This window comes from Elgaria multicarinata, chromosome 4 (assembly GCF_023053635.1).
Source record: "Elgaria multicarinata webbii isolate HBS135686 ecotype San Diego chromosome 4, rElgMul1.1.pri, whole genome shotgun sequence".
Taxonomy (NCBI): domain Eukaryota; kingdom Metazoa; phylum Chordata; class Lepidosauria; order Squamata; family Anguidae; genus Elgaria; species Elgaria multicarinata.
Genome location: NC_086174.1, coordinates 37,987,893 through 38,015,782, shown reverse-complemented (window position 1 = coordinate 38,015,782; position 27,890 = coordinate 37,987,893). Strand labels below are relative to the sequence as shown.

The window sequence follows — 27,890 nt, the reverse complement described above, 5'->3', positions numbered from 1 at the left end:
GGAAGCCACCTATTCAGGTGTAACTGTGTGTGGAAGAGAGATTTAAAAATATGTATCTGGAATGACTTAGAGCCAAATGTGTTGAAGCCAACCCTGTTTCAAAGCTCCATTTCATCATTTCCTCAGTAACTGTTGTCCAAATATTATTGCTGGGTGCCCTGCAAAATTGAGAAGTGACATAAAGCTCCATCTGACGAGCGTTTTATTGCACGATCGTTACTGGGCACTCATGGAGTTTTCTCAGGTCACTCACATGATGTTGTCTGCCTTGTGCCCCCTTCTGGCCTACCTTGCACGACAAAAAAACCCCCCTCTTAAAGTCCAATGTGGTTTTAAACTCGGAATTGCTGCTCTCTCCTGCTGTGTGCAAGAGAAGCAGCGCCATTGGAGCAGCAGACTCAATGGGCCTCATGCACGTTGGGTACTTCCTCTTTTGAAAGAGGAAGTAACTGAGAAAGGAAAACTGAGAAAGGAAAACACAGGCAGAGAAGTAAAGGTAGAGGAGCATGTTAATCCCCGGTGTGATGGAGTTTATAGTCTCTGTTCAGAGGGCTCACAAAATTAAGGTAAGATTAGAGGTGAAAGGAAACTGGAAGAGTTGCTATCAGAATGACCCCTTCACCCTGGATTTGCAGTTCTCTCTTTCCTAGCAGTTTTATCAGCAAAGTATTATTCTTATTATTTATTTATATAGCACCATCAATGTATATGGTAACATTAAGTTAACATAATAAAGTAACATTATTAGTGCATAAAGTAACATTATTAGTGCATAACTAGGGAAGGCTAGTGTGGCAGGACACAACTAGATTGTAAGGCAGTACTAGGAAGGACTTCAAGATGCTTGTAAAACTGACTGTGGGCTCAGATTTCAGAATGATTGGCAAATATTGGATTTCCTACTCAGAGCAGAGATATTGCAGAGGAAGTGTCATCCATGGCCAAGCATACAGCACATTAAGGTTGTTAGGCATAAAAGACCAACTGTTTGGATGCGTTAAATGTTTTGCTTGTTGATTTTTCATCCTGTGATTTGTGAAAAGCACGTAGCTGCCATATTTCATCAATCCCCTTTTTATCTTTTGCAGGTGCCAAAAGAGGTATATACACTGTGCTGGAGATTTGCATCCTCCAAAATGGCAACCCCTTTCCAGGGCTTAAATGTATAGATCATCTACTGCTCCTTGAAGGTTGATGCTCTCAAACTGACAATTGCCCTGGTGACATGTGGGGAGATTTGGTATTTTCCTGGGGAAATATGAAATATGGTTTCTAAGGGTGTGTACAGACTTTTTTTTTAAAGTAATAAGAGAATAGCACTTCGGCCTTCTTAATTCTACTGTCTCCAGCGTGGTGCCTGTGGACACATCTCTTGGCGCTCACCGGCTTCTCCTGATTTTCATTTTATTTCTTAAGATATTTTAATTACATACCTTTTAAGTGGGACGCTGGCCCTCCAAGGCCATCTTTATTTGGGTTCAAAAATGGCTGACCCAAAACCTCTGTCAAAGGAGAGGAAATAATTCAATCCTGAATTTCCTATCCACAAATCCCTTCCCCAAGCCTAGGCCAACACTGAAGGTGGTGGAAAATGTTGCAAGACAGGATCTACAGGTCTGAAGCCACGCCCACTAGTACAAGTTAGAATTCTACTAGATTGGAACATACATAATTTAGTAAAACACAGAAACTACAATGACCCCCCCAATACCCATCATAAATGTGGATTAAAATAGATTATCGAAGGAGAAAGAGCATCAGGACCATGGGTTGGGAATGTGTTGTGTCAAGTGAGCCAAATGTTGCAGTACTGATAAACAAACAAACAAACAAACAAACAAGACCCATGTCCCATTCACATGCACGAGGAGGGTGATGGTTAAGAGAACTATGAAGAGGGGAGGGTTAATGGAACTACTGCAAGTGGTCCCGTCACATAAACACAGAACCATGCGGCACTCCATGGTTCCACTACCCACCTCCACTCCATAGTTACTGCACATGGAACAGCTGCACACTGCTTTTGTATTGGGAGCACTGGGGTCCTCTGTCTGGAAGCCCTCCAAGTATCATGCTAGATTATCAGAGTAAAGATCTCCTGGGCTATGGGCAGTATCCAATACTGACACTGTGCTTCCATCCATTTCTTTGTGCCCATGCACCCACAGGTCGTGCAACGAGGAGATAGTGTTTTGGAAAGCAACGATGGAAATGAACAGGAAACATTCTTTCCCAGATTCAGACAGATCAGCAGAACGCCCTTCTGCAAGCTCAGCTGACCTAACCCATTCTGGAAATGAGTGTTTTGCTCATTTCCAGTTGCTTTAAGAACTGATAGCTCCCTGTTGCACTGGGGCATGGGCGGGATTGGATACTGCCCTATGATTATAAAGGTGGGGAAGCATAATGCACCAAGCTAGCACACAAACGCACATCTGATTTCAGTTCCTAATGTATTGAGTGTGTTTGTTTTATGTCTTTCATAGTTAAGAAAGATATACTATCAGTGCATAACGCAGTACACCCGGTTTCAAGCCAGCTCCACCTGGCTTGTACGGCTGCCTTAATGGGTTGCATTTTGAAAAGCAAGCTTATGTAGTAAAGGTGGTGTTTACACATTGATTATTTTGCTTTCATGCCTTTGTTCAACTTGAGGCAGCTAATTTGCTTTATAACTCATGTTTGCACAGTGTTGGTATGGATTTATGTCATCAGTTACACCAAGGACACTTGAATATTGCAAGCTCAGTCGGTAGTTTAGCACTTAGGTTCGGTGGGAAGGGTGTACAGAAATCAGCATTGAAAAACTGCTCTTTTGACATTTGCACTGGCAAAAAGGGTATTTCTGCATTCTGTACAAAGCTGCTGACTTGTTATACACATTCATCAGTTCTGTGGAGAGAAAATGTTTGGGATGAGAGGAACATGGACTGTGGGTGTGTCTATACAATGCCACTTTGCAGCTGCTCCCCCCCACAAAAAATCCCACAGCGTCGCTGCTGCAGGGTGGGAACACTAAATCTAGATGACTACTAGGGGGTATATAAGGCGTATAGACAAGCCGTGGCAAGATAGTGGAGTAATAAATATTGCAACACATTTAGAGGCCAATATGCTCTACATCAGGAGTGTCGAGTTTCTTTCAGCCCTAGTGCTGAATTCTATTTCAGAGAAGCTCTCAGGGGCTGTATTCCCATGGTGGGCGGGGCCAAAGGGGTGTGGCCAAATACCAGCATATTTCAGTTTAAGGCTCTTACAGCTAAGAGCCTTAGAAGAGGATTTTCAACCACTTAGGATGGGAGAAAAAACTGCACAAAGCAGAGAAACTACCAAATGATTGGTGGGTAAGGAGATGGGGCAGAGGAAGGGAGCATGGCCATCTTGGTCACCTTGGAGGGATGGATTGGGTCCCCAGGCCTGACGTTCTACACCGCTCCACACTTATTAGTCATGGCTGGCCAAAAACGGTAGAGCCAGGGATCCAAAACACTCCTTTTCAGAAAGATGAAGCAATGTTGGCCCCATTTGTTCCCATCTTGTTCATAAACAAATGTTGTTAAGCCTGTTGGAGAATGTAGCATAAACATATAATGAAGAAATGGACTATGTGAAGAACTAAAACTGCAGGTGCACTGCGCAGTCATGCACAGTGGCTACTCCATGTGAAGCATTTGTGCTCCGAGAGTGCATTCAGGTCGCTATTAGGCAGGTGAAGGATCTGAAAAATGCCATTTTGGACATGAGTAAAACAAGCATGGGAGATGTGGAGACATGTCCCTCAGCCAACTTTATTTTTGCTGCTTTTCGCATCTGTGCGCATGCACATTTTATTCAGGTGTTCAGTGTGAGGGAGGAATAAGGCTATGTTCAGGCACAGATGGCTTATTCCCTTTGCACATTGAAAGGAGCTTCCAATAGGCAAGAATGGACTTCCCGAAGCACTCTTTGAATTCACCAAAGGAAAGGCCCAGCAACTCCCAACTTTTAGTAATACCCCTTGGTGTTCAGCAAGGAAAATGTGCAGGATAAAGTTGAGGGGATGCTCAGCACTCCAATGTATGTTGGCTGGGGAAACATTAAAGCCGGTGAAGTCTAACATGCATGGCTTATGTGCTCGCTTGGGTGGAATGTTTGTTCTGCCCTATATCTTGGTAGCTGTTTGAAACTAATTTCTCCACTCTCGCTGTTCTCCCTAGTTGAGAAATCACACTGATGTTCACCTGAGCAGAGAGTTCTTCTTGACAAACAGGCCCGTGGCTCGCTCCGACACATACGTCAACTTGCGTGAAGTCTCGAATCGCTTTCAGCTGCCTCAGGGAGAATACCTTATTGTGCCGTCCACCTTTGAGCCTTTCAAAGATGGGGAGTTCTGCCTCAGAGTCTTCTCTGAGAAGCAGGCCAAAGCTCAGTATGTATAGTCTACCAGAATGTGCCAAAAGGTGCCAACCCATTCTGCGGCCAGCACAGGAAAGCCGTTATCTTGTTTAGGTGTCTAATCAGGTTTCGATTTCAGGACTTTTTTGCTCTCCGATTAAGCCAGGTGGGCAACCCAAGGCCCTCCAACTACCATCAGCCCCCACCATTGTGGCCAATGGTCAGGGGTTATCGGTTTTGTTACCCATCAACATCTGGAGGGCCTGGGGTTGCCCACCCGTGCATTAAGAAGACATGGCTATTCAACCATGCTCCAGTATACCTGCTGTCATAGTGACTGGGTTTTTATAATAAAAGTTGTATAAGAAGGTAGTTGGGGAAAACCTGGGAGTTTGTCAGAGATAAACCTCAATACATATACACATCTAAATAGGACCCAAGTAGTGGAGGCTGGTGGCTCTGGTGTCAGTGGGTGGTGATCCGCTCTGGGTTTCAGTCAGAACTCTAAAGGAGCTATTCAAGGTGCTTCACATCTTTGATAGATTCTTTAGAGTTTTGACTGGTTTTGTCTGAAAACTGGAGTGGATTCACTGCCTCACTGACATCAGAGCCACCAGCCTCCACAGGATCCAAGATAAATTGTGCTGGTGGTGCAGAGAACATCCTGCCCATCAATCTTTCCCCTCCATTCTCTTTCCCCTGCCTTCACCTGCACCTGTTTAACCTGTTCCTCCTCTTCTGACTGCAATCAAATATGCAATTACTTGGGGAGAGTTTATTTTTAGGAATTGGGTGAAAGTGAATCTGTGTTTATCTGGAAATTATAGGAAACAGGAAAATGCATACAATTTGGCACTGGGGTACTAAATGAAAATGATCTATTTTGGCCATGGTATTTATATTACCGTAGTTTTATTTATTCACTGTGTTTATATCTGCTTCCTGATAACAAAGTTCTCTGAGTGACTCACAAAGATAAAATGAGTAAGACACAATATTTTAAATATTATTTAAAAATTGCAGCATAATAATTTCATGCAGAAAGAGACCACCAAGCAAAGGCAGAATAACTAAAAATACACGATGTGCCAAGGAGTGGGATAACGATTGAGATTGTAAGACTGCCGAAGGCTGGGAGAATAAAAGAACATTCACCTGAAACCAAGGGGATGTCTATACGGGTTCTTTACCCTGACCTAAACGTGCAGATTCGTGTTTCAGGACACATGATGCAGCTGCCCATCGCTGCGCTGGGGTTGTAACGCAATAATGCGCATATTCGTAGTTGCGATTTACTGTGAGTTTTGGATCAAGATCCAAGTTTGCACCGTGTTATAGCTATGTGTCATTGGAGGAGTTAAATCATATTTTGAGGTGTGGGCGTAGCTTTGAGGGCCGGGCAAAGTGATTGGCCGATTTCCCGCCTTCCTAGCTATCGCATCCTCCTCTGGCTCCCTCGTTCCTTCGCACTATTTTTAGTTTGAATTATATGATTCTGTGGAGCTCCGCAGATAGAGCTTATAATATTAAAACAAAGAGGGGGGAACGGGCAGCCGGAGGGAGGAGACGTGTTCAGTCCCCTTCTTGCATCCTCCTGTGCTGCCTCGTTCGTTCCCCCCTCCCAGTTTTTCTCTTATATGAATCTGCGGCGCTCCGCATATAAAATGTATAGCTTTGCTCATTCAATCCATAGCATCATAGCATCGTATGTGCGCATGTGCACATTAATAACTGCTCTACAAAAAAAAATTCAGGAGATAAATCACTGTTGCTGCTGCAGTGTGGCACCCTTTGCCTAGATTCGAATCAATGAAAATTCGGGTTTATATTCAGTGAGGAGCAATCCCGTTATCATATAGATGGGGGTCTGAAGGACCATTGAGAAGCTTCTCTGGGGAGACTCTTCCATAGTCAGAGGGCCACAGCTGAGAAAGCCCTCTCCATAATAACCACTCACTTCACTTCACTTGGCAGGAGCACGTGAAGCATGATCACTGAAGAAGGCCTTAAGGTTAAAGGCAGGAGTATATGGGAGAAGGCAGTCTTTCAGGTCACCAGATCCCAAGCCACTTACAGTGCAACCCTACACATGTCTACTCAGAAGTAATTCCATTAAACTTAATGGGGTGGGCTTTCTGGTAAACATGTATAGGATCACCCCGTAAAGCAGACTTCCCCAACCTGGTGACCTCCAGATGTTGCTGGACTTCAACTCCCATCAACCCCTGCCAGAAATGCTAGGAGTTGTCCAAAACAACTGAAGGGAAGGGTTGGGAAGGCTGCACTAAGGACTTTCATATATAAGACCATTGTAGATCTGGTCTTGGTTCTGGTTACCATAAGGACTGTCTAGTCCCATATAGACAGGCATCCTCTATTCCGTACCTTCATCCCAGGTTGTCAGGCAAGTAAGCACAAGCTAAGGCCTTCTCAGTGGAAGTACCACACTTCTGGAATATCCACACAGTAGAGATTTATCAGGGTCGCTCTTTATTATCTGTTTGATAGAGATTAATTTTGTTTTTATTTCAACAGGCATTTAACATGTAATTCTCCTGCTGAGTTTTGAATTGACTGCTGGGTTAGATGGCCATCATTTTAAGTCACAGTTTTTATGGTTTATATTTTTGTAGTTGTTTGCTTTTACTTAATTTCATTGTATTTTTTGAGCTTGTAAACTACTCTAAATGCTATTAAGCTAGGAAATATGCCCTTATTACAATAGTGATAATATTCTTGTATTATTATTATTTTAAATCACAGAGAAATTGGTGACACTGTGGCTGCAAACACATATGAGGTAAATAACTTCAAGAGGGTCAAACTAACTCATTTAATTTGGTCACTTGATCTTATGACTGGGAGAGCTGAGGACTTGGAGGCCAGAGAAGCTCTGTTGCATATTAGGGGAAAATAGAGCTTTACTTTGCATTGACAGAAAACTGAAACACTGCATCTTGTAGCTTAAGATCACAGTGCATGACAAATACAGCAGACTCTGCAAGCTTCTGTGTAGAAAATGCAACCGTCATAATATCTGGGTGCTACTTCTGCCTAGTAGGACAATCATATGATTTATATTCAACAGCATTAAGTAGATTTTGTAGACTCCTGCTCCTTTCAGAAGTTATTTTGGTAATCCGGGTGTCCTTCACAGCCTCAAACCCCTAGACAGTCTGGTAAAACTGTGGTATTATTCAAGATTTTTTTCTCTGTTTAGCCTCATGTTGCAGGCAAGGACATAGACAGCGAGTTCAAGAGCCTGTTTCAAACACTTTCTGGGGAGGTAAGAGAGTTACCAAGGTAATTCAGAATAACCTTGAAAATGGCGTCTGTCTCTGTTGGTGCCTTCCTTTTTACTAACTCAACTACATCACTGATCCAGTTTGTTAAATTGAATGGTACCTCTGTCTTCTTTTCCTTCATAACCTCTATTGCTATAAAATTTCTGAGTGTTTGCTTTGTCTAATGACTTCACTTAGACCTGCCCATTCTGACAGTTTGGGAGTGGTGAACAGTTTGAAGCCTAAAATTCTATTAACACAACTGGGTGGGGAGGGGATCAGAGGCTGCAAAAAAGGCTGGGGGTGGGAGTGCCTGTGCCCCTAGGTGATGGGTTAGATCCTATGTACCAAGATCTCTGCACAGCATCAGACCTGTTGCATAATTACTTCCAGGAAAAGTGTGAACTTAAGTTGTCTCTTTGGATCTCTAGCTATTCCAAGTAGGACCCACAGACTTTAAGCTTCATCCCACGTACATGTTTCCCTCGAATTATACCCTACAGCATTTAGCTGTCATTGTCGTTGTTGTTGCTAGCTAAATCACACCCCGGGCGGCAGCGCTCCTAAGATCCTTTGCATACCAGGAAATGGGTTTAAGGTGGGAAATGTAAAAAATCATAAAAAATCAATGGATGACCCAATCTGATTCAAATTTTGGTATGCTTAAAGCTCTCCTTAATATCTATTACTGTGCCAATTTTGATGTCTCTATCTTTAAAACCTATGCAGATATAAGCATTTGTTTAATTTTTCTTTAAACATATCAAATCCTGCTCCTGTACCCCCAGTGGCCACTCGGAAAACAACAAATGATTCGCTCCAAAAGTAGTACCAAAAAAGAGCAGTTCTTTTGCCTTTGAAGCACAGTTAAAGCAGGATGCATGAGAGTACTTCACAGTCAAAGCAAATTATAAGCTGGAAAACTTTGAAGTCCTTTGCATGCAATTCACAGTGATTGCACAGTATAACGCTGGTGTGATAAAGCTCTTTATCCCTGGCATTTTGTTCCCAGCTCACCTAAGCCTTCATCACACCTACACATTTCCCTCGAATTATCCTATAGCGTATGGAAGCTGTAGTATTTGTTGTTGTTATCCCCATCTCACCACCTGTGGGGGGAGAGGAAGGAAACTTTGTGCGGGCTAGACAATCTCTTTACAGGGAGGGTGGGGGTGACAAGGGAGAGATGCTCCCTCAGGGCCCCTCTGCTTTTTCTGTGTGTGTTTTTACTCTAGAGTAAGCACACACACACACAAACACACACACCACTAGCAAACGCAACTTGAAAAGAGCTTACTATTTCTGTGACTGGCAAGGGATAGGATCGAGCTGTTAGCCTGTTTACTCAGAAGTAAGCGCCTTCCTGAGTGCCAGAACGCTTACTTTTCAGTATGGAGGGCTCCGCGCGGCACTTACTTGGGAGCTGCAGAGGGAGGCGGCTGGGCGACTCTGCTCTTGTCATCCTCCTGCGCCCCCAGTGGCTGCATGGAGAACAAAAAAAGATTCGCTCTTAAAGGGGTACTAAAATACGATGATTCTTTTGGCTAAGAGACACAGTTAAAGCAGGATGCATGGGAGTGCTTCACAGTAAAAGCAGGTTATAAGCTGGAAAACTTTGGGGTCCTTTGCACGCAGTTCACAGTGATTGCACAGTATAACGCTGGTGTGATGAAGCTCCTACCCAACAACCGAGGTCATATCCACTAAAAATAAATGCTACCGTATTTCTTCAATTCTAAGATGCCGTCGATTGTAAGACGCACACTAATTTCAGTACCACCAACAGAAAAAAAAGCTCTGATTCTAAGAAATAATAAACGCACCCACGATTCTAAGATGCACCCCGTTTTTAGAGATGTTTATATGGGGAAAAAAGTGTGTCTTAGAATCGAAGAAATACGGTAGTTTTATTTGGAGAGCCTAGCTATAGGAAAGGTGTAGAAAGAAAGCCCAAGGTTAGAAAAGGACAGAAAGAAGATCTGCCTTAATATTTCCCTGCTTAATGAAGACTGTCTTAATTTTTTTTAAGGGGGCAGGGAATGGAGAACTTCATGAGTGCCATTGGAGGTGTCTGCGGGTGCACTGAAGACACCCGGCCTAGAGGATGAGGGTTTGGTGACTCTGGCTAACTGTGTCCCTTTTTATTGTGGGCAATTGCTAAGTCTCTGATTTTCCTCTTTTGTGCAGGATTGCGAAATGTCTGCAAATGAACTTCAGACTATTTTGAACAGAGTTATGGCAAAGAGTAAGTTTCAAGCTACTGATTAGAATATAATTTTCATACCAGTAGAAATTATTTTGCTTAATAGAACCATAAATACTAATAATTGACAGTTCCAGAATTGTTCATTTTCTTTGGCATATGGTTGAGATCTCACAGATTATTGTAAAAGTAATTTAGGATCAGTGTGAATGCATGAGCAGCTTGTATGGGTCCCATTTATTTCCTTTCATTTGCACCATGAATGGCAGGGCAATAGAGCCGGTAAAGGTTTTAGTGAAGGAGGGAATATTTGGGCTCGATACATTATATATTGATAAAACATCCCTTCTCTGAATTTCTTAAATAAGATATATACATTTTCACACTCACTTGTCTATACATTATATGTTTCTTTGCAAAATCCAAAGTTATCAATGAACAATTTCCTCTTCTTTATATATCCATGCATTTTATAAATAACTAATACTTAATAATAGGGTGCAATCCTATGGCAGTGCCCATAAGCCTCCAGACCTGGAGGCTTACAGGCATCCTATGCAGAGTGGGAAGAGTGGCTTAGGTGAACTCTGCTTCCATGCTCTGCAGTTTGGCTAGATGGGCTTTTCGCTGTCTAGCTGGGACATGCAGAGCGGGATGGAAGGAGGTTGGGGATAATCATCTCCTGAGTTCCCCAGTCCTGTCCTCCCCTTCCCTGCTTGCTCACCGACACGCTCCCTTTACCCCTCTCTGAGGTCGCCTTTGAAGCCAGCGCAGTTTTCTCTGTGCTGGCTGAGATGGGGAGGCGGAGGGGAGTGCAGATTCCTGGATCCACAGTTGAAGCACTATCTCCGTCCTTGGATGAAGGAATTGGAATTATCCTACAGCCCCCACCTCCAGACTCTGTCTAGGGGACGTAGGATCGCTCATTGAAAATCAAATTGAACATCTGGATATATTGCTTTGCATCTATAGAAACAAAGAAATTAGATTAGCTTTGTGTGGAATGCGCTCTGGGTTCATGGTTAGTTCCACTACACACAGTGAGAAGAATCCATGGATTAATGTCCATATGACCAAACCATGCTCTAGTCCGCCCTGTGGCCAACAGTAGCATTCAAAAGCAAGACGTTCTGTAAAATAAAACCAGTGAAACTATGCTCAGAAATCCACAATCAGACTGGATACACACAAAAAGCTGGTCATTACCACTTGCTGCTTTTAATGTTTTTGTTACAACATAGATTTTATGTGGGTTTTGTTGTTGTTGATAGAAACTCAGTTTCATTTATGAACTAAAACTTTTTTTAAACTTTTTTTTTAAAGAGTTCATAGTAATACTAGTAAAAATAATTAATATTAATGGTTGGGAGAGTTCATAGGTTCATGTCGAAGCATTAAGACAGCTGTAATGCTTCCTTTGTATTTGTATAAATATTTTATTTATTTATATCTTATCATCATCACCATCTTTTATTTGTACCCCATTCTTTCTTCTAAAAGGAAGTCCAAAATAGCTAACAACTTCATCATACAGGAAACAAATACAACAGTACTGAATAATACATCATCATCATCATCATACATGTGAACTGCCCAGAGAGTTTCAGCTATGGGGCATTTTTAAAAAGCATTTTAAAGCCATCTTTCCAAAGCCCTCTGTAGTGGGCTTCGTGGTTCTTTATTCTTTCTCCTTGTGTGTTTATATTACATTTTAAACAATACTTATAATAAAGGTGTTTATATGTTTTTAAGGCATGATGACAGCTGCTTTGTCATGAAATCAGCACTTGCCCGGTAACCGTATCTCAATTTCCCTGTAATCTTCCTTCTGTGAGGTGCTGAGAGCTGTCTTCAGAATGATCTAGCAGAAATAAGGAGCCTATTTTGCCTTAAACTGCATAGGCTAACCATGCGCAAAGATGACTCCCTAGTGTTTCCTTGGGATTCAGATAAATATTTGTCTAACATTTTTTTTGCCTCTGCTTTATTGTATAGGAACAGACATTAAAAGTGATGGATTCAACATAAACACCTGCAGGGAGATGATCAGCCTCTTAGATGTATCCTTTAAATGTCACTCGTCTCAACTGGATTTCCCTTGTGAACCTTTTGAATAGATAAGGAAAGATTTACACGTCTCATTTTCCTGGCGCATCTGTCTTCACTTGCCACAGGCATAAAGCGCAGAGTGCAGATCTTTATGGCAAGGAGAGTAACCCTTTATTGCTAGTTGTGTGGTTGGTTGGTGCTCCCTGTGGTCTTGAGTTTTGCCTGGATGCACGAGGACATCCCTCACCGAGCCCTGCCTGGGCTTAGCAGCGGTTACCTGTGCTGTTATACAGGTAACTGCTGCCGTTATAATCCGAATGAGGCTCCAGTCCAATTGGACCATATGTTGCTCTCCCTTTGTACATGAAGAAGGCACAGAGAGAGAGATCTTGAGAATTGTAGAGGGGGGGATAAATCGATAAGCCGGTGCCAGCCCCTCCTATCCATCTGGCTCAGAAGGTGCGGAGGAAATAAGAGATGGAGGATCTGCCGAACGGCGTCGTCACAGCATGTTCTTCTCTCGCAGGAGAAAAATTAACAATGCAAATGGTTTAACATGCTAGAATGAATTTATTATGGATGTGTAGCCAGGTGGTTGGCAGAAAGCCACAGGCAGGCCTGGTAGAGAGAGCACGCTATAATCTAGAGGGACAGGCCTTGCTGCTTCAGCAGATCTTAGGATCTTTGCATAGAAAAAAATATGTATACTAGAATTGGACGAAGGTGGGATGCTCCATGCCTCGTCAAATCTCAGCTCAGCCGTCTGCTTACAAAGTGGCTTTTGGCCTGTCAGTCTCCATACCAACCAGATGGTTCAAGTCCTGACTTTTAAAAACTTGTTATTTTTCTACTGTCAGCTATCAGATGGGGATTTTATCATGCCATCTTCCTGCCTCATTCATGGAGTTTTATGGGCGGATGGGGTGGGGGTGGGGTGGGGTGGGGTCATCTTCAGTGGAGGCTGATGGCTCCGATCTCAGTGGGGCAGTGAATCCACTCCAGGTTTCAGTCTGAGCCAGTTAGGATTCTAAAGGAGCTATCCAAGAGTTCTGACTGGCTCTGACTGAAACTCGGAGCAGATTCACTGCCCCACTGACATCGGAACCACCAGCCTCCACTGGTCATCCTATTGTTATCTGCCACTTGTAAGGCCCCACCTCTGTGCTTTCCTACTGCTTTCCTCTTTTACATTACTGCAGAGGTGGAGGAGCCACAGGCCTGTGGGAAAAATCTGGCCTTCCTGGGTCCCATCCCAGCCCTCCAGCATTCCTCAGATGGCCCCACCCTCTTTCTCTGGCCCAACCCCCTTCCCTCCCTGACTGCTGATTGCTTGGTGGTTTGAAGGTTGAAATTCATTCATTTGTTTATTAGCAACACTTACATACTGCTCCTCATCTAAACAGATTCTCCAATGGAAAACAAGAGATGAAATGATAAAAAAGTAAAAAGAATAAAACACCATATTACTCTTACTGAAAACAGAGTGCCTGTTAAACTATGGCTGTTCTATCAAGGAAGACTTCCTGGAAAAGAGCTGTTTTCAATAACACAGTGTTGGCACCCGCCTGACCTCCAGAGGCAGGGAGTTCCATAGTAAGGGGGCCACCACATTGAAGGCTCTTCTCCGGGTGGACTCCAAACAGACCACAGGTTCATGTGGAACCACCAGGAACATGGCCTGTGATGACCTCAGTGACCCGGCAGGTTGATAAGGGAGAAGGTGCTCTCTCACATACCCTGGTCCCAAGTTGTTTAGGGCTTTGTATACTAATACCAAAACTTTAAACCTGGCCCGGTAGACAACAGGCAGCCAGTTTCCTCAAGAAAGGAGTTGCATGCTGAAAAGGGGCAGCTCCCAACAAAATGCTTCTCTTAAGGCTGACAGTAAGAGCTTTAAGCTGAAATATGCTGGTAGTTTTGGTAGTTTTGGGTGCAATTTTGTGCCCATCTCATCCGTTTTGCCTTTCACCCTGCTCACCAGTGGAATGCAGCCTCTGAGAGCTTCTCTGAAGTCAGATTTGGTCCTTGGGCTGAAAAAGGTCCCCGACCCTGCATCAAGGAGAAAAAGACAGAATAGCAGCACCTTACCTTCTCATGGGTAGTGCCAGGAGCTCTCCACCTGGAAGCAACCCAAGTCTTAAGGTGCTTCCAGTTGTGAAGTTTTTTCCATTTCCCCCTCCTTAACAGATTTCTTGCGGTAAGAAAAAGACAGACGAAGCAATAGGAAAACGTGGGAGGGTTATGAGTGGAGGACAATGACCTCTGGACCCCCTGTAAAATTCCATGGACCAGGCAGGACGATTGCACAATGAAACCGTCATCTGGAAGTACCTTTGGTCTATGCATGCAGCAGGCTGAGGTAGTAGAATAGACTATACCACTTCAGAATGCAGGAGAGAATCACATTTTTGTAAAATAAATAAATACTCCTCTACATTTAAAACACAAAAATAAACACAATTCCTTGAAGTAAGAAAACTAGCTGATTTGGGTGGTGGCTGGGCTATGACATCTCTCCCAGATGTGCTTCTATATATATAGGGAACAACTGAAAATGGGTAAACCCCTACCTACAATCTCAAGAGTACATTTTATTCTACTCCCTCCAAATTATTCTATCTCCTTCTGATGCATGTGGAGACCAGGCCTCAGTGTCCTCCTTTGTCACCCTCTTCAATTTCCTTTCGTTTCTTCCACTCTACACAAGCTTACTTATTGTCTTCCCTTTTATCTATTCTGTATGCCTCTGTCTTTCTGTTGCTCTAGCCATGACCTTCTTCACTTTCAAATTCCTCTTCAAGTTTCTTTAATTCTGGAGATAGACAATAGTTTTTAAGAGAGTTGAAAGTGGGATGATAGGAGGCATCATTGCCTTCGTTTCACATACATATCTTGTTTCCCATTGTCATATCTGAAACACCACAAACACCTGTTATGAGACACAATAATAGGATGATTCTATACATCAAAGGTAAAAATGCTTCTCTCATATCACCTTCCACAGTTGGAAAAAAACCCTCCTATTTTCTATCTCCAACAAAGACTTTCTGAATCACCCTGGCTTCAGTTTACCTGTTCTTCCACTGTCTCTGACTCTCTCCACCTTTTAAGTCCTGTCTCTATTTTATCTACATTATGAGTTTTTATATATAAAGCATTTCTTGTGTGCTCATCATCTCTAAAACCCATTGTCTATGGGTTCTTTAGACAATGTTATGACCCTCCAGTTTTGCTTCTACGTTTAAAAAGCACTTCAGGGAGTTTTTTTTTTAAAGCAGGGAAAATGTGGTATTTGTGAAAACATTTTTTTCCAACTTGTGTATTTGTCTTCTTCTGGTATACTACTGTGCCACCTAGAGGTTATGTAGTGGAAAAGTAGGAAAGAAAAACTCTTTGTGTAGTGCTCGGATCTCAGTTCTAAATGTTTCATCACAGAATAGCTTCAGCTATTGGGCGTTATGGAAATATAAATAAATAAATACAGACAGACAGACAGATACAGCACATTAACAGCCTTGTATAGAAAAGCCCTATAACTCTTTGGGCAGGGATTAAATCATTATTGTTTGTAGTGATGCTAGGTAATTTTAGACCCTAAACGTAATGTTCTTCCACCAGTTTAGACAACCATGTTGCATTCCTACAGTTGTGACACACACAATTAACATTTCTCTTCTCTTCCCCCACCACCCCAATGTCATGCTTTACAACTGCTCTTACAGTGCTGATATGACAGAACAAAAAACAAACAAACTAGGGGTGGACTCACCTACGTTTGTGCTGCACACTGCTCATCGAACCCCAGTCGGCCTCCCGCTCCTGTTTAATGTACTCCACAGTCTGCAGGCCTGTGGTCTTTCGTTCCCTCACCCAGCTGCCATTTTGGGTAAAAAAATGGTGGCTTTTTTTAAAAAATAAATAAAAGTCCTTTTATGTAAATGACGGCTGTAAAGTGGAAATTTACGCAACATTACAGGCATGAACACACCATTCATGCTATAATCTTGTGTAAATGGCTGCTTTACAATCACTATTTATGCAAAAAGCCTTTTACAAAAAACCCAAGCTGCTATTTTTATGCAAAATGGTGGCTGGCCGGCCAGGCGCTTGCAGGGTGGCTTGTCCAGGGAGCTGAACAGGGCAGGTAAGTGGCACCATCATCCAGACTCCACCTCCCTTTGGACTCCTGTGGCATCCCTAAAACTGTTTGCCGACACTGATTTAAATAATAATAATAATAATAATAATAATAATAATAATAATAATAATAATAATAATCTGAGCATATGCAGTTTTCACATTTCCAGGACTACAGGAATAAAATGGAGCTTGCTTCTGCTGCCTTGATGCTAAAGCCGTTTACTTGGGAATAAGCACCATTTTGTTGTAGAAAAAGGATAATATATTTTTAAAGTAAAAATAATAAAACGAACAACTGTAACTACCCTGTACATACCCTGGCAATCAGCCGTCCCCTAACCATAAAATACTTTTGAAGACAAGAAAACGGCGTCCACCCCAGTTGGTCCTGGCCTACCCATGCTGGTCCAGGTGTCAATGCTGAGCCTGTTTGCCACCCCTCTCCCCATCACTTGCCACTCTCTCTGTGGTCTTTTGAGAGCTCCTTGGGTGTTGACCTTATGGTCTATGCTCCACCTGCCCCAGTGACTCCTGTTATGCCTCCTAGCATACTGTTTGCTGCTGCTTGGATAGGAAGGAGTAACTGCAGTAAGGCCTTACTGAGAATCATCATCACCAGCCTCATTAGCTTGTGAGGAGAAGCACAAGGGCTGTAAAGTTCTTTACACAAACAAATAACTTTAGAAGTAAGAAAAATATTAGCAGCCCTTTCCTGTTTGTGAAGTGATGGAGATGCGCAGCAGACCCGGTAACATGGCTGTGGGATCAGTCCTTTCCTCTGACAAAGGTCCTAACTGGCTATGTCAGAACTGGACATAGAGACCTGGTTCGCAGTAATGAGAAGCCACCATTGGGTGAATTTCCACTCAGGGCTTCCCATTGTAGCAGTGGCTGCCATATTGAATCTTTGGGCACAGCAGAATCATGCCGTAGCTTCTTGCTACATGCAAAACCAAGGAGGGTGGGTTGTTGGGGTGGTTGACAAGCCACCCAGAAGCCATGGGCTTTTTTAGGGTTGCGGGTGGCTTGTTAGCCACTCTAACAAGCCACCCTCACCAGGTTCACCGGTAACGAAAAACTAGGTCGTGCCCCTGCCATTTCCTGATTATTCAAAATGGTGTCTGCCTTTGCAACCAAAAGCTCCACAGGGAAATTAATTTACAGTGAATCCATGCAGCTGACTAGGTGACTTTGCGCCAGTCACTGATGCTCAGCCTAATCTATCCCACAGGGTTGTTGTGAGGCTAAAATGGAGAGGAGGACCGTGTATCCTGCCTTGGGCTCCTTGGAAGAAAAGGCAGGATATACATGCAACAAATAAATAGATAAATAAGAATAAGGTCAGCCATTTTGGAGACGATCCAGTTCTACTGTAATCAATAGGAGGTACATTGCACCCTTGCAGGGTGATCCTATGCATGCTTCCTCAGAAGTATGTCCAATGTGTTTCATGGGTAAGTATGCATATAATCACAGCTCAATTATGTACAATTCAGCAATAAATGCCATAGTAAATGTCTTGTTGTGGCAAAATCGAACTTAAGACAGTGTGGACCTAATCCGTGCCTGCAAAATAGGCCAGTAAGAGCTGCTTGTGTCATTGTGAACCTTCTAAAGGCAAAATATGATATGATAGAAATGTAATAAATAAATGATAGGTTTTCTGCAGCCTAAAATGTGTGTGTCGGATTTTCAACTCGAGTCTTTTACAAAAAAGACTTAAAGCAAATGGCTGCTTCTTACAGTCCACAGGGTGAGCATGACCTATGTAGCCCAACAAAAATGATAATAAATCTCTCTGCAAAAAAGAGTCCAGGCATCAACACACATCCTTATCTAAGCAAACTGGAAACAGCAGGTGTGTCTCCCCTGGGTGTGCTGAAAGTGCAGGTTCATGCATCACTTAGAGTGGCACAGTGTACATTTTAATGAGTCATTCATTTTTATCCAGTTCAAAAGCTCTTACTGTTTAAGAAGAAGAAGAAAAGTTCTTTGCAATGTTGAACTAGACCTTAACACTCCCCAGAACCATGGAACTGGTACTTTGGGACTTGTAGAATTCAAGATACTTTGGATGAAGATTCAGAAATATCTGGTAAAAACCCACCACCCTGCAACCCTTTCTAAATGCAACATCCTGTATGGTAAATCTTTAAAAAGATGAGAAATTGGGCTTTAAAGGCCAGGAAAAGGTCTCCGTGCAGCTGTGGGATGCAGGCTCCCAATCTGGGGGGTTTGTTTGGGGGGTGTTGAACCTCTTTCAACCTGATGGTTGAATTTCATTTCAGAGAAGCCCTTGGAGGCCACGTTCCAATGGTGGAGCCAAAAGGGGTGGAGCCAAAGCCCTAAAATTACCTGCATATTTTAGCTTAATGCTTTTATTGCCAGTAACTAAGCCTTCGCAGGGGGATTTCAACCTTTTAGAACAGGGAAAACTGGACATGGGAAAGCACCGAATGGTCAGTGATTGGGGAAGAGGGTTGGCGCCAGGTGTGTGGTCATATGGGGAGCCCCCGAGGGCTGGACTGGGACCTGAGGCAAGTTGGATTTGGCCCCTGAGCTTGAAGTTCTCCACCCTTGGTTTAGTTCACAATTGTTCCGCATCCCACAGACAGCTATCCATATTTTAAAATGCTTCCTCCCTGCTTAACCTCCATGCAAGTAAGGCTGTAAATTGTGACAGACAAAATTCTGGTACATAAATGCTGCAAGGGCTTCTTTTTGATGATGGTGCTTTTGCGCCGCAAGGCCCCAACCCCCCACTTTTGCGCTCCTTCGCATTATCCACCCACGGAGGAGAGAGTGCCTCCTCGCATCCCAGTCCCCCTCCCCTTTACTTTGGAGGAGGCACCAAGCCAGTGCATGGGGGTGCCCGCGCCGCCTTGCATCCCCGTTAGGTTTTTTTTTTATCCTTTTGGGGGATTCTCCCCAGGCCAGAGAAGCACAGGGGCGGGCCAGTGGCCATTCAGCCCACTGACCCACCCCTTCCCCCTTCTGGGAAGATGGCGACCAATCAGGATTCGCCATTTGCCCAGACGCACCTCCAAAGCAGCTCCAAGTGAAAAAAGTCATGGTAACTGCCCATACTGCATTGGTGGTGGTTGTGTGTGTATAGACATTTGTGTGTGTATAGTTGTGTGTGTATAGACATTTGTCTATACACAATGAAAGCCTGGGGCGGTTGTGCGGTAGTGCAGTGTCGATTATATGATGTAGAAACCACCACACAGGCATCCCGGGGCTCCCCCCTGAAGCAAAAAAGTTGGGGACTTACCCCAATGTCTTTGTCTGGAGTGTGGTGAGGACAGCGCATTGGCGTCTGTCGCCGCACTCCAGGGTTGTGGGGGAGGTGTGGCCAGGCAGATGACGACCCCTGATTGGTCACTGTCCCCCAGGCAAGGGGGAGGGGGTGAGCTGGCAAGCTGAATGGCCACCAGAATGCCCCTGTGCTGCCTCCAGGTGGGGAGAAGAGTCCTCCTTTTGCCTTGGGGAAAAGTTCTCCTTTCCCTTGGCTTCAATCCCCACTTGGTAAGGGGGGAAAAGCCAGGGAAGGACAGGCAGTGGTGGTGGCAGCAGCGGCTCCCCCCCACATCCATATAAACCCCACGCTTGCTCCTTGTGTGGGGATAATGTGGTGCAACCCCACAGGAGTGAAACTGCGGGGTTGCGGAGGCTCGTGGTGCCAATGCACCATCATCAAGGCAGCCCCTAGAGCATGGGAGATGTCGCACTTTTTTCCAATGGCAATTTTTGACATCCACCACATGCATGAAAATGACATGAAAATTACGCTAATTACATGCAGCTAAAATAAGCAGATTAGCTGTCTGGCTCATCATACATTTCTTATCGGGGTCCTCAGCAGTCAACATTTGATTACTTTCCCTCTACTGGAAAAAGTATGACAGAGCATGCATGGCAGAACGTCCCACTGAGTTATAGGCCAGAATAGCTTCTAATTACACAGCTAGAGCTGCATAAGAAACCATTTGGCACCGAGAACTGTCTGTTGTTCCTTTCAAGGATTAATCTCAATAGAGTTTTATATTACAGCCTTTGCCAGGGAAAGGGGTGATTTCTCAAGGGCCTATTTGCCATGTGGGTGGGCGAGCTGCCAGTCCTAGGCGACCGTTTCCCAGGGCACACAGCTTGCCATTAGCTAATTGAATCCCCCCCCTCTCCATTCTGTTGGTCATTAAGGCTTTCAGAGACTACAGGCTGCCTTGCCTGGCAGGAGCAGCCATTGCACATCCTGGCCAACCAGACAGGTCTTCCAAAATGAGCCTAATATATAGCAGATAACAGGCTCTCCTTTTTCTCTGGCTTAGGAAATCTATAAGGAAGTGGATACTGACTATTCCGGAACCATAGATGCACATGAAATGAGAAATGCTCTCAAAGAAGCAGGTCAGTATACTGAAGGAGGGTTTAGGGGATTTCTCTCTCCCCCTCCAGGAACTTGTGACACATTGGCTTGTCTGCCAAGGAATCCTGCACATTTCCCACAGTGTATTGCAAAGGATTCTGGGACATGTTGTAAGGTACCCATTCCTGTGAGGTACTGGCTAGGCCTGTTGGGCCTGATGGTTGCCTTGCTTGAATTAAGGATATGCTCTAGATTAGCGATGGGCAACTTTGGTGGATCTGATGGGGGCATTTTCTACGTCATGGACCCAAAAAGCAGTACGACAATGGAACCAGTTACCTAGGGAAGTTGTGGGCTCTCCCAGGCTAGAGGCATTCAAGAGGCAGCTGGACAGCCATCCGTCAGGGATGCTTTAAGGTGGATTCCTGCATTGAGCAGGGGGTTGGACTCGATGGCCTTATAGGCCCCTTCCAACTCTACTATTCTATGATTCTATGACCCTCTTGGGGACTGCATTCCTGCCGGTGCTGCACCATTGGCAAAAGAATCGGAGGTTTACTGCTGAATGTCAGTAGCAAACTGCAACAAAAGCTGAACAGGGGCACATTTTTGCTGCACCAACCATACAGCAGGAGATAGAGGCAACTTCTGTCTTTAAAAATAAATCTGACTTACTAGGGTGTTTTTTTGTGGCTTGAAGGCTAGAAGGGGTGGGAGGCATGTGGAAGGCAGACAACATTGTGAGAGGTACTCATGAAAATCTGTGAGTATCCAGTAAGGGTAGTGCAATAAAACACTGGTCTGATAGAGCTTGTAGTGATGGCCACCAATTTGGATGGCTTTAAAAGGGGATTGGATAAATTCCTGGAGGAGAAGGCTATCAATGGCTACTTGTCCTGATGGCTATGTGAAACCTCCAGTATCAGAGGCAGTAACCTTATGTGCACCAGTTGTTAGGGAACATGGGCAGGTACGTGCTGTTGCACCGTGCCCTCCTTGTGGTCCGCGGTCGACAGCTGGTTGGCCTCTGTGTGAACAGAGTGCTGGATTAGATGGACCCTTGGTCTGATCCAGCAGGGTTCTTCTTATGTCCTTGTAAGACCTGGCAGCCATTTTGCAATGGAAAAGTTGCTGCCATGATGGTGGAAATGGCTGCTCGAGCTTTTATCTTCGCAGCAAGAGCAACCTGTTCATTTTTTAAAAAAAAGAAAGAAAAAGATAGATGCGCTTTCCCCACATTCCCCAGTAGCAGCGCGCATATTTTCCTCTTCCTCCTCTCTTGCTAAAATGGAGGAAACAGGCTTTTAAAAGCCTAATTATCCATTAGCCATCAGTAAGTCTGCTAGCAATTATTTCCACAGATTACTATACAAATATTTGCTTTCTTCTTATGGTTCTTTTTAATCATGCTGAGGAGTCGTGCCGTACAATGCTTCCCAGTTATTATATTATGTGGGCAGCAATATAAATGGACACCGAGTTATGGTTCAACAACAGGACTGCAAAGGGAGTCTCCCGTGTGAAACTGCCAAACTGAAACTTACCAGTAAATTTGACTTTATTAATTTAGGCTATTGAAACCATTGAGACAATGGTTTCCTCTCCTACTACAACTGTTAATTTAACATAGTAAAGCTCAGGTGACTGTAGTGCTTTCATGCTGTGGCCATCGGCTCAATTGTTCACAATGTTTTTCTCAATACCCATAGGAAGGCCGCCTTGAGGTCCAGTATTGGGCAAAAGGCGGGATGATGATAATAATAATAATAATAATAATAATAATAATAATAATAATAATGAGTCAGACCATTGGTCCACCTAGCTGACTGTGGTCTGCAGCGATTGGCAGTGGCTCTTCAGGATTTCAGGCAGGAGTTTTCCTAGCTCTACCAGGAGATACCGGTGATTGAATGTTGAATTTACCATGTGTGCAAAGCATGTGCTCTATCACTGGGCTATGACCTTCCCTGTAGATCTCTGCCAACTGAGGATAACATTCCATGCAGTGAAGGCTGGTGGCTTCAATGTCAGTGGGGTAGTAAATCTGCTCCGGGTTCCACTCAGAACTCTAAAGGAGCTATCCAAGTACCTCGGGTAGCACCTTTCAAGTCTCACTGGAATCTGGAGAGGATTCACCACCCCACTGACATCAGAGCCACCAGCCACCACTGATTTAATGTGTCCGATAAAGTTAACATTAGCTAGTCCATAAAAGTGTATGCCTTGACAAAGCCATTAATCTTTTCAGTTGCCAGAAGACTCTTCGTTGTTTCTATAGGAGAAAAAAGTAGCTGGGTTTTCTGGAGAAAAGAGAGATTATCCCTACAATGTGAGAAAATGCTGACTTACGGCAAGTGTGTTTCTCCATCCAGGCTGGCAAACTGGGGCTGCAGCCAATGCTTAAATGAAGCTTTAAAAATGGATAAAAAGTATATTTTGTATGAAACTGACTCCCTGCAATAGAGTCTGTTTGGCTGGAACCCCAAGAGTGCATTAAAGCTGCACTAATTAGGTGCTTACCTTCCGAATATAGGACAAGAGAACTCCAGTGAAATGGCATAAAAATACGTTGCTTTTGAAGGCATTACGAGGGATTGTTAGGCCTGTGACTATTTCAGAACAATAGGTACTTGGAGGGAGCATATACTGCAGAGATCAAGAAACCTGCCAGGATGAATAGCCAATAATCCTTCACCAGTGACTGTCTGTAGCTGTAAACCATACGAAACAGGTGGAATTAAACTGTGCAGTGGCTGAGCACACACAGCTCCACGTCCCTTTACTAATTTTCAGATTTCCTTCTTCTTAGGCTTCACGCTCAACAACAAAGTCCAGCATAGTATAGCTATCCGCTATGCCTGCAGCAAGCTGACCATTGACTTTGATGGCTTCGTGGCCTGCATGATTCGCCTAGAGACTCTCTTCAGTAAGTTTTCTTGAAGCCAGGACATGGTGGTGGTGGTGGGAATCTCCCGGTATGCTCTCCACCCGCCCCAGGCTTTTGACTAACAAGTGAAAGATGTCTCCCTATTTTTAGCCTGAGTACAAAGAACAGCATGTCAGCGAAAGACAGCCATTGCAAAACGTCTGTAATTTGCAAAATTAGATAAGTAGCCAACTATCTCTGTTCCCCAGCCAGGATAAGATCCCAAAGCTGTCAGCCGCTATACCTGGCAAAGCAGATACAGGCACTCACAGAAGACAAATTGTTCTTTTCCCCCACAAGGCCAAAATCTAACCAATAGCAGCGTTCAAAGAGACCAATTTGCAAACTCTTCCTAAGAACCCATAGTGTGACCACCATTTTGCTATGTAGCAACCAGTGTAACAGCCCAAATGTGCCAGCATGTGACCTTTCCAGACCATGGGATTGCTTTGCGCAGGAATTCACAATGGCCAGAGCTTTCAGACAACATCTCCTCAGCAAGGGTATCTTGTGTGCAGAAAGCAGACTTTCTCAGTACTCAGGCTGCAATCGTGACCTGATGGGGGCAGCATGAATTTTTGCACACGTCAGTGCAGAAATTACTGTTGTGAGTATAAGGTGCAATGGGAATTCATAAGTAGTGAACAGCAAGCTCCCTGGGAGATTGCTGAGCGCTGCCCGGATGGCCTTTTCCCAGTCAAGCCAGCCTGATGGGCACTGTTGCCAAGGCCTCCAGAAAGTGCGCAATTCCCTTGGCACACCATTAGTGTGTTGGGGGAATTGCGCACTTTTTGGAGGCTTTAGATGTATGCTTTCCCTCTTTCCCCACGCCCATAGGGGCCTGAAAGGGCTTCTTAATGCTTGCATTAAGAAGCCCTTTCAGGCTCCGATGGGTGCAGGGGTGGGAGGAGAAGAAGGTTTTTCCCCTTCTACTCTAACAGTGGCCGGCATTAGAGTGGAAGGGGGGGGGGAATCTAGCTCTAGAGCTGTTTTCTGGTTGTGGCATTCAGGATTGTCTGGGATGATCTTGGGTGGGTGTGCAAGTATAGATAATACTGTCTTTGGGCTGAAGGGTTAGATTAGATGGTCTCTGGTTTTCCTAATTCTATTACCTTCTGTAAGAAGAAAAATGGTTTGTGTGTACATTAGGGAAAGCCTGTACACATCCAGAATCTTTTCTCCTCAAAGGCCAAAATGAGATTGTGGCTATTGTGTAAGCATCCTTATAAAGTTATGCTTAGCAGTAAGTAACTGAACTTCTAAAAGCCAAGGTTCTAGAAATTACCCCTTCCCCTCCACCCCTCCCCAGATTTTGTGTTCTTATGTATCAGATGATACTGTTTATATATAATTCCTGATCTTCTTTTGCCATTTAGAAATGTTTCAGACCCTAGACAAGGATAAACGTGGAATTGTCCAGCTCTCTCTGGCTGAGGTAATAATGATGAAATGAAACTATTGTATAGTTCGGTTATAACAGACCGGTAATAAGGTGTCGCTATAAAATTAATAAAGGCAGGGGGAAAAGGAAGGAAGCCAGGGAAAGAACTGAGAGTTTCAGCCATGGGTGGAAAGATACTGTCTGGATACTAGGACCCTATTCAGACAACACGCTAAGCCACGGTGGTTAAGCACTTTGAGCTAAACAGTATGGCTTAGCGTGTCGTGTGAACCATGACTTAGTATTTCAACTCATTTCCATGTAATATGAATCTTATGCAGTGCCCAATCTAATGGAATTAGAATCAAGGCAGGCCCCAGACATGTCCTGAGGTGAAGGACAAGATGACACACCCCATTATATGTACAGAACCTGACAAGACTGGATTAGACTGACAGTTGAATCTTACTTCAACACTGGTGATGAAACATCTGAGGGCAGCAGGCTAGCTTAGGTGGCACAAGCAGGCCACATGGCGCACACACACAGCTCTGTCCTCCGCTGTGTGGCCCCTCCAGCCTCTGTTACCTGAGGCAGCCACCTCATCCTGCCTAATGCTAGTGCCGGCTCTGCTTGGAAAATGCTGCATGGTTTTAAAGGGCCAGGGGGGTGGGGGGAATCCAACAACTACTGTGTTTTAGCTTAACTTTGATTTTTTGGCTTATAATATATGATTAGATTGTTTTAATATGTTGTGAGAAGCCTTGAGAAGGTAGGGTGACCATATGTCCGGGTTTTTGATGGCAAATCCGGGAGGGGAGGGGAAATCCGGATTTCCCTCCCCCCAAAGAGCAGATCTAATGGGAATTAACAAAAACGCTTATAACTCCATCATTTCTTAAGATAAAGACATGAAACTTGGCACAATGGTAGCTCTTAGGAAGGGCTTTAGTCATACCACATTTGAAACAGATCCGTTCATCCATTGATTTTTTAGGAATTTTTTAAAAATTGAGGTTTTAAAATTATTATTTTTAAAACTGTCATTTTTAAAGATAAAGAGCTGAAAGTTGGCACCATGATAGCTTTTAGGTAGAGCTTTAGCCATACCAAATTTGAAACAGATCTGGGGCTAGTAGCAAACCCTGTTAAAAACAGTCAGAAAAGATATTTGAGGGAAGGGGAGAATGTAACACGCGGAGTATAGCAAAAGCTTCAAAGTACAGCAAAACCTACAAAAGTAGGAGTGAGTGAAGTTAATTTCAGATACATTGAATCTCTCACTTGTTCTTTATTTCAGTGATTTTAACATTAAGATGTTATATAGAACAGATATGTCTTAAATGTGTGCTGTAAAATCAGACATGTGACCAAGGCTATGTTCGGGTGGGCACGCCCCCTTGGTGCTGGACACGCCCCCTTGGGGGTGAACATGTTGTCCTCCTTTTTGGTTTCCAAAATATGGTCACCCTAGAGAAGGTCAACCCTGAAAGGCCTCCTATAAACAAACAAGTAAACAAACATACTTAGGGTGACCATATTTGGGAAACCAAAAAAGAGGACACCTAGTGTGTGTGTGGGGAAGCAGCTTTCTGAGTCTTGCAGAAAGTACTTTATTCCCCCGCCACCTTAAAGAACCCGATTGGAGTGGAGGAGGGGAAAGGATTTCATTCTGCACCACCACCATCCACTCCAATTGGGGCCTTTTCTATAATGTCCACGAATGACCCATTTTCCCCTTTAAGACCTCAATTGGAGCTCAGGGTGGGAGAATGATGTGCCTCAAGAAAGCATGTCATTCACTCCTGCCATGCTAATGGCAGCCTTAAAGGGGAAGGTGTGTCATTCCAGGACATTATTGAAAATTATAGAAAATCCCCCCTGACACCATGGAAAGAACAAAAACCAGGACAAATCCGGGGAAATCCTGACAGTTGGTCACCTTAAACATACTTGGAATAGGCAGTTCCCCCACAAAGATCAGATTCATAACTAATGTGGGGAAAACAGAGTGCTGTGGAGGCCAGAAGCCTTTAAGACTATCAACATTATGTTGAATTGTGTTTTATGGATTTGTTTTTAAGTTACGTTTTAATCAAGATTTTGTTTTTAACCTGATTATTATTATCGTTAGCCACCTTAAGAACCAATTTTGGTGGAAAGACATAAATTAAATTAAATTAAATTAAATTCAACATACATATATTGGAACCTCACTGCCACCTGTCTCCAGTTCATGCTACTTACTAAGGTGTGGAATACAGAAGGTTGGTTTCCGGGAAAGGTACAACTTGGCTGACCCTGTGTAAATGCAGGGGTATCATGTGCATTCTCAAGTCAGCCCTCTACCACCACCACCACCATCCCACATTCAGTGGGTAGCATGAAGTTTGGGTGAATTGTGGGAAGCATCTAAACCACACTGGCAGGGGGCTGGATCACAGAGGTCTTTAGGTACCAATGAGAAGACATAAAAATTAGCCTGCATCTGCTGCATCCCTTCCAGTGTGAACTTGAATGCTCAGATGTTCACAGTTTAACTGGATGTCCAAAATTATCTCCAAATATCCAGGCAACCAACTCAGGTTTGGAGAGCCTTGTGGTCCATGTTGCAACAGGAGCACTTTCAGCAACCATAGAAAACATTACAATGGCACAGTGGGGTGGCAGAGTTTGTGAAACTTTCAGTAGATGTCGTAGCTAAGTAATTTTAACTCTTCCATCCTCTTTTTCTTCCCCAGTGGCTGTGTTGCACATTGGTTTAAGGCACCATTTTGGAATTCACTTGAGAGCTTCACAACTTACTTTTTCATCAAACCGTTCCTGGGAAAGTGTTTATTCTGTAGATGCCATAAAGACATGAAGAAAGAAATCAATTTCTTTGTCCGGCAGTACAATTTAATTTAAAATGATCACTCAGAATATAAACAAGTATATATGGAGACAATAACTGGGCTATAGAGCAAGTATATCCGCATAAGCAGCTTTGATATAATGAATTCCATATGCCATAAAGCCCAAGCTTCAAAGCACTGATTAGATTTCAAATGTGTAGTATGGAAGAAAGCTAGGAATTCTCACATCAGCCAGTCTCCTTTTACTCATTTTACCACCATTTAACTGTTAAATTAAACCATTAAACTGTTAAACAATGCACTGTGAGGTGT

The 27,890-nt window shown here is 43.7% G+C and overlaps 1 protein-coding gene across 1 annotated transcript in view; it reads left to right on the top strand.

Moving 5' to 3' along the window:
- LOC134398320 (calpain-8-like) overlaps positions 1 to 27,488 on the top strand; it is a 53,065-nt gene extending 25,577 nt beyond the window's left edge. The window contains exons 11-21 of the mRNA XM_063125594.1: positions 1,089 to 1,100; positions 4,197 to 4,408; positions 7,138 to 7,174; positions 7,595 to 7,660; positions 9,846 to 9,903; positions 11,857 to 11,921; positions 18,077 to 18,145; positions 20,379 to 20,457; positions 23,226 to 23,342; positions 24,719 to 24,777; positions 27,465 to 27,488. Coding sequence (XP_062981664.1) covers positions 1,089 to 1,100; positions 4,197 to 4,408; positions 7,138 to 7,174; positions 7,595 to 7,660; positions 9,846 to 9,903; positions 11,857 to 11,921; positions 18,077 to 18,145; positions 20,379 to 20,457; positions 23,226 to 23,342; positions 24,719 to 24,777; positions 27,465 to 27,488 — 798 coding nt within the window. The remainder of the gene's footprint in view (positions 1 to 1,088; positions 1,101 to 4,196; positions 4,409 to 7,137; positions 7,175 to 7,594; positions 7,661 to 9,845; positions 9,904 to 11,856; positions 11,922 to 18,076; positions 18,146 to 20,378; positions 20,458 to 23,225; positions 23,343 to 24,718; positions 24,778 to 27,464) is intronic.
- Positions 27,489 to 27,890: the final 402 nt, after the last annotated feature.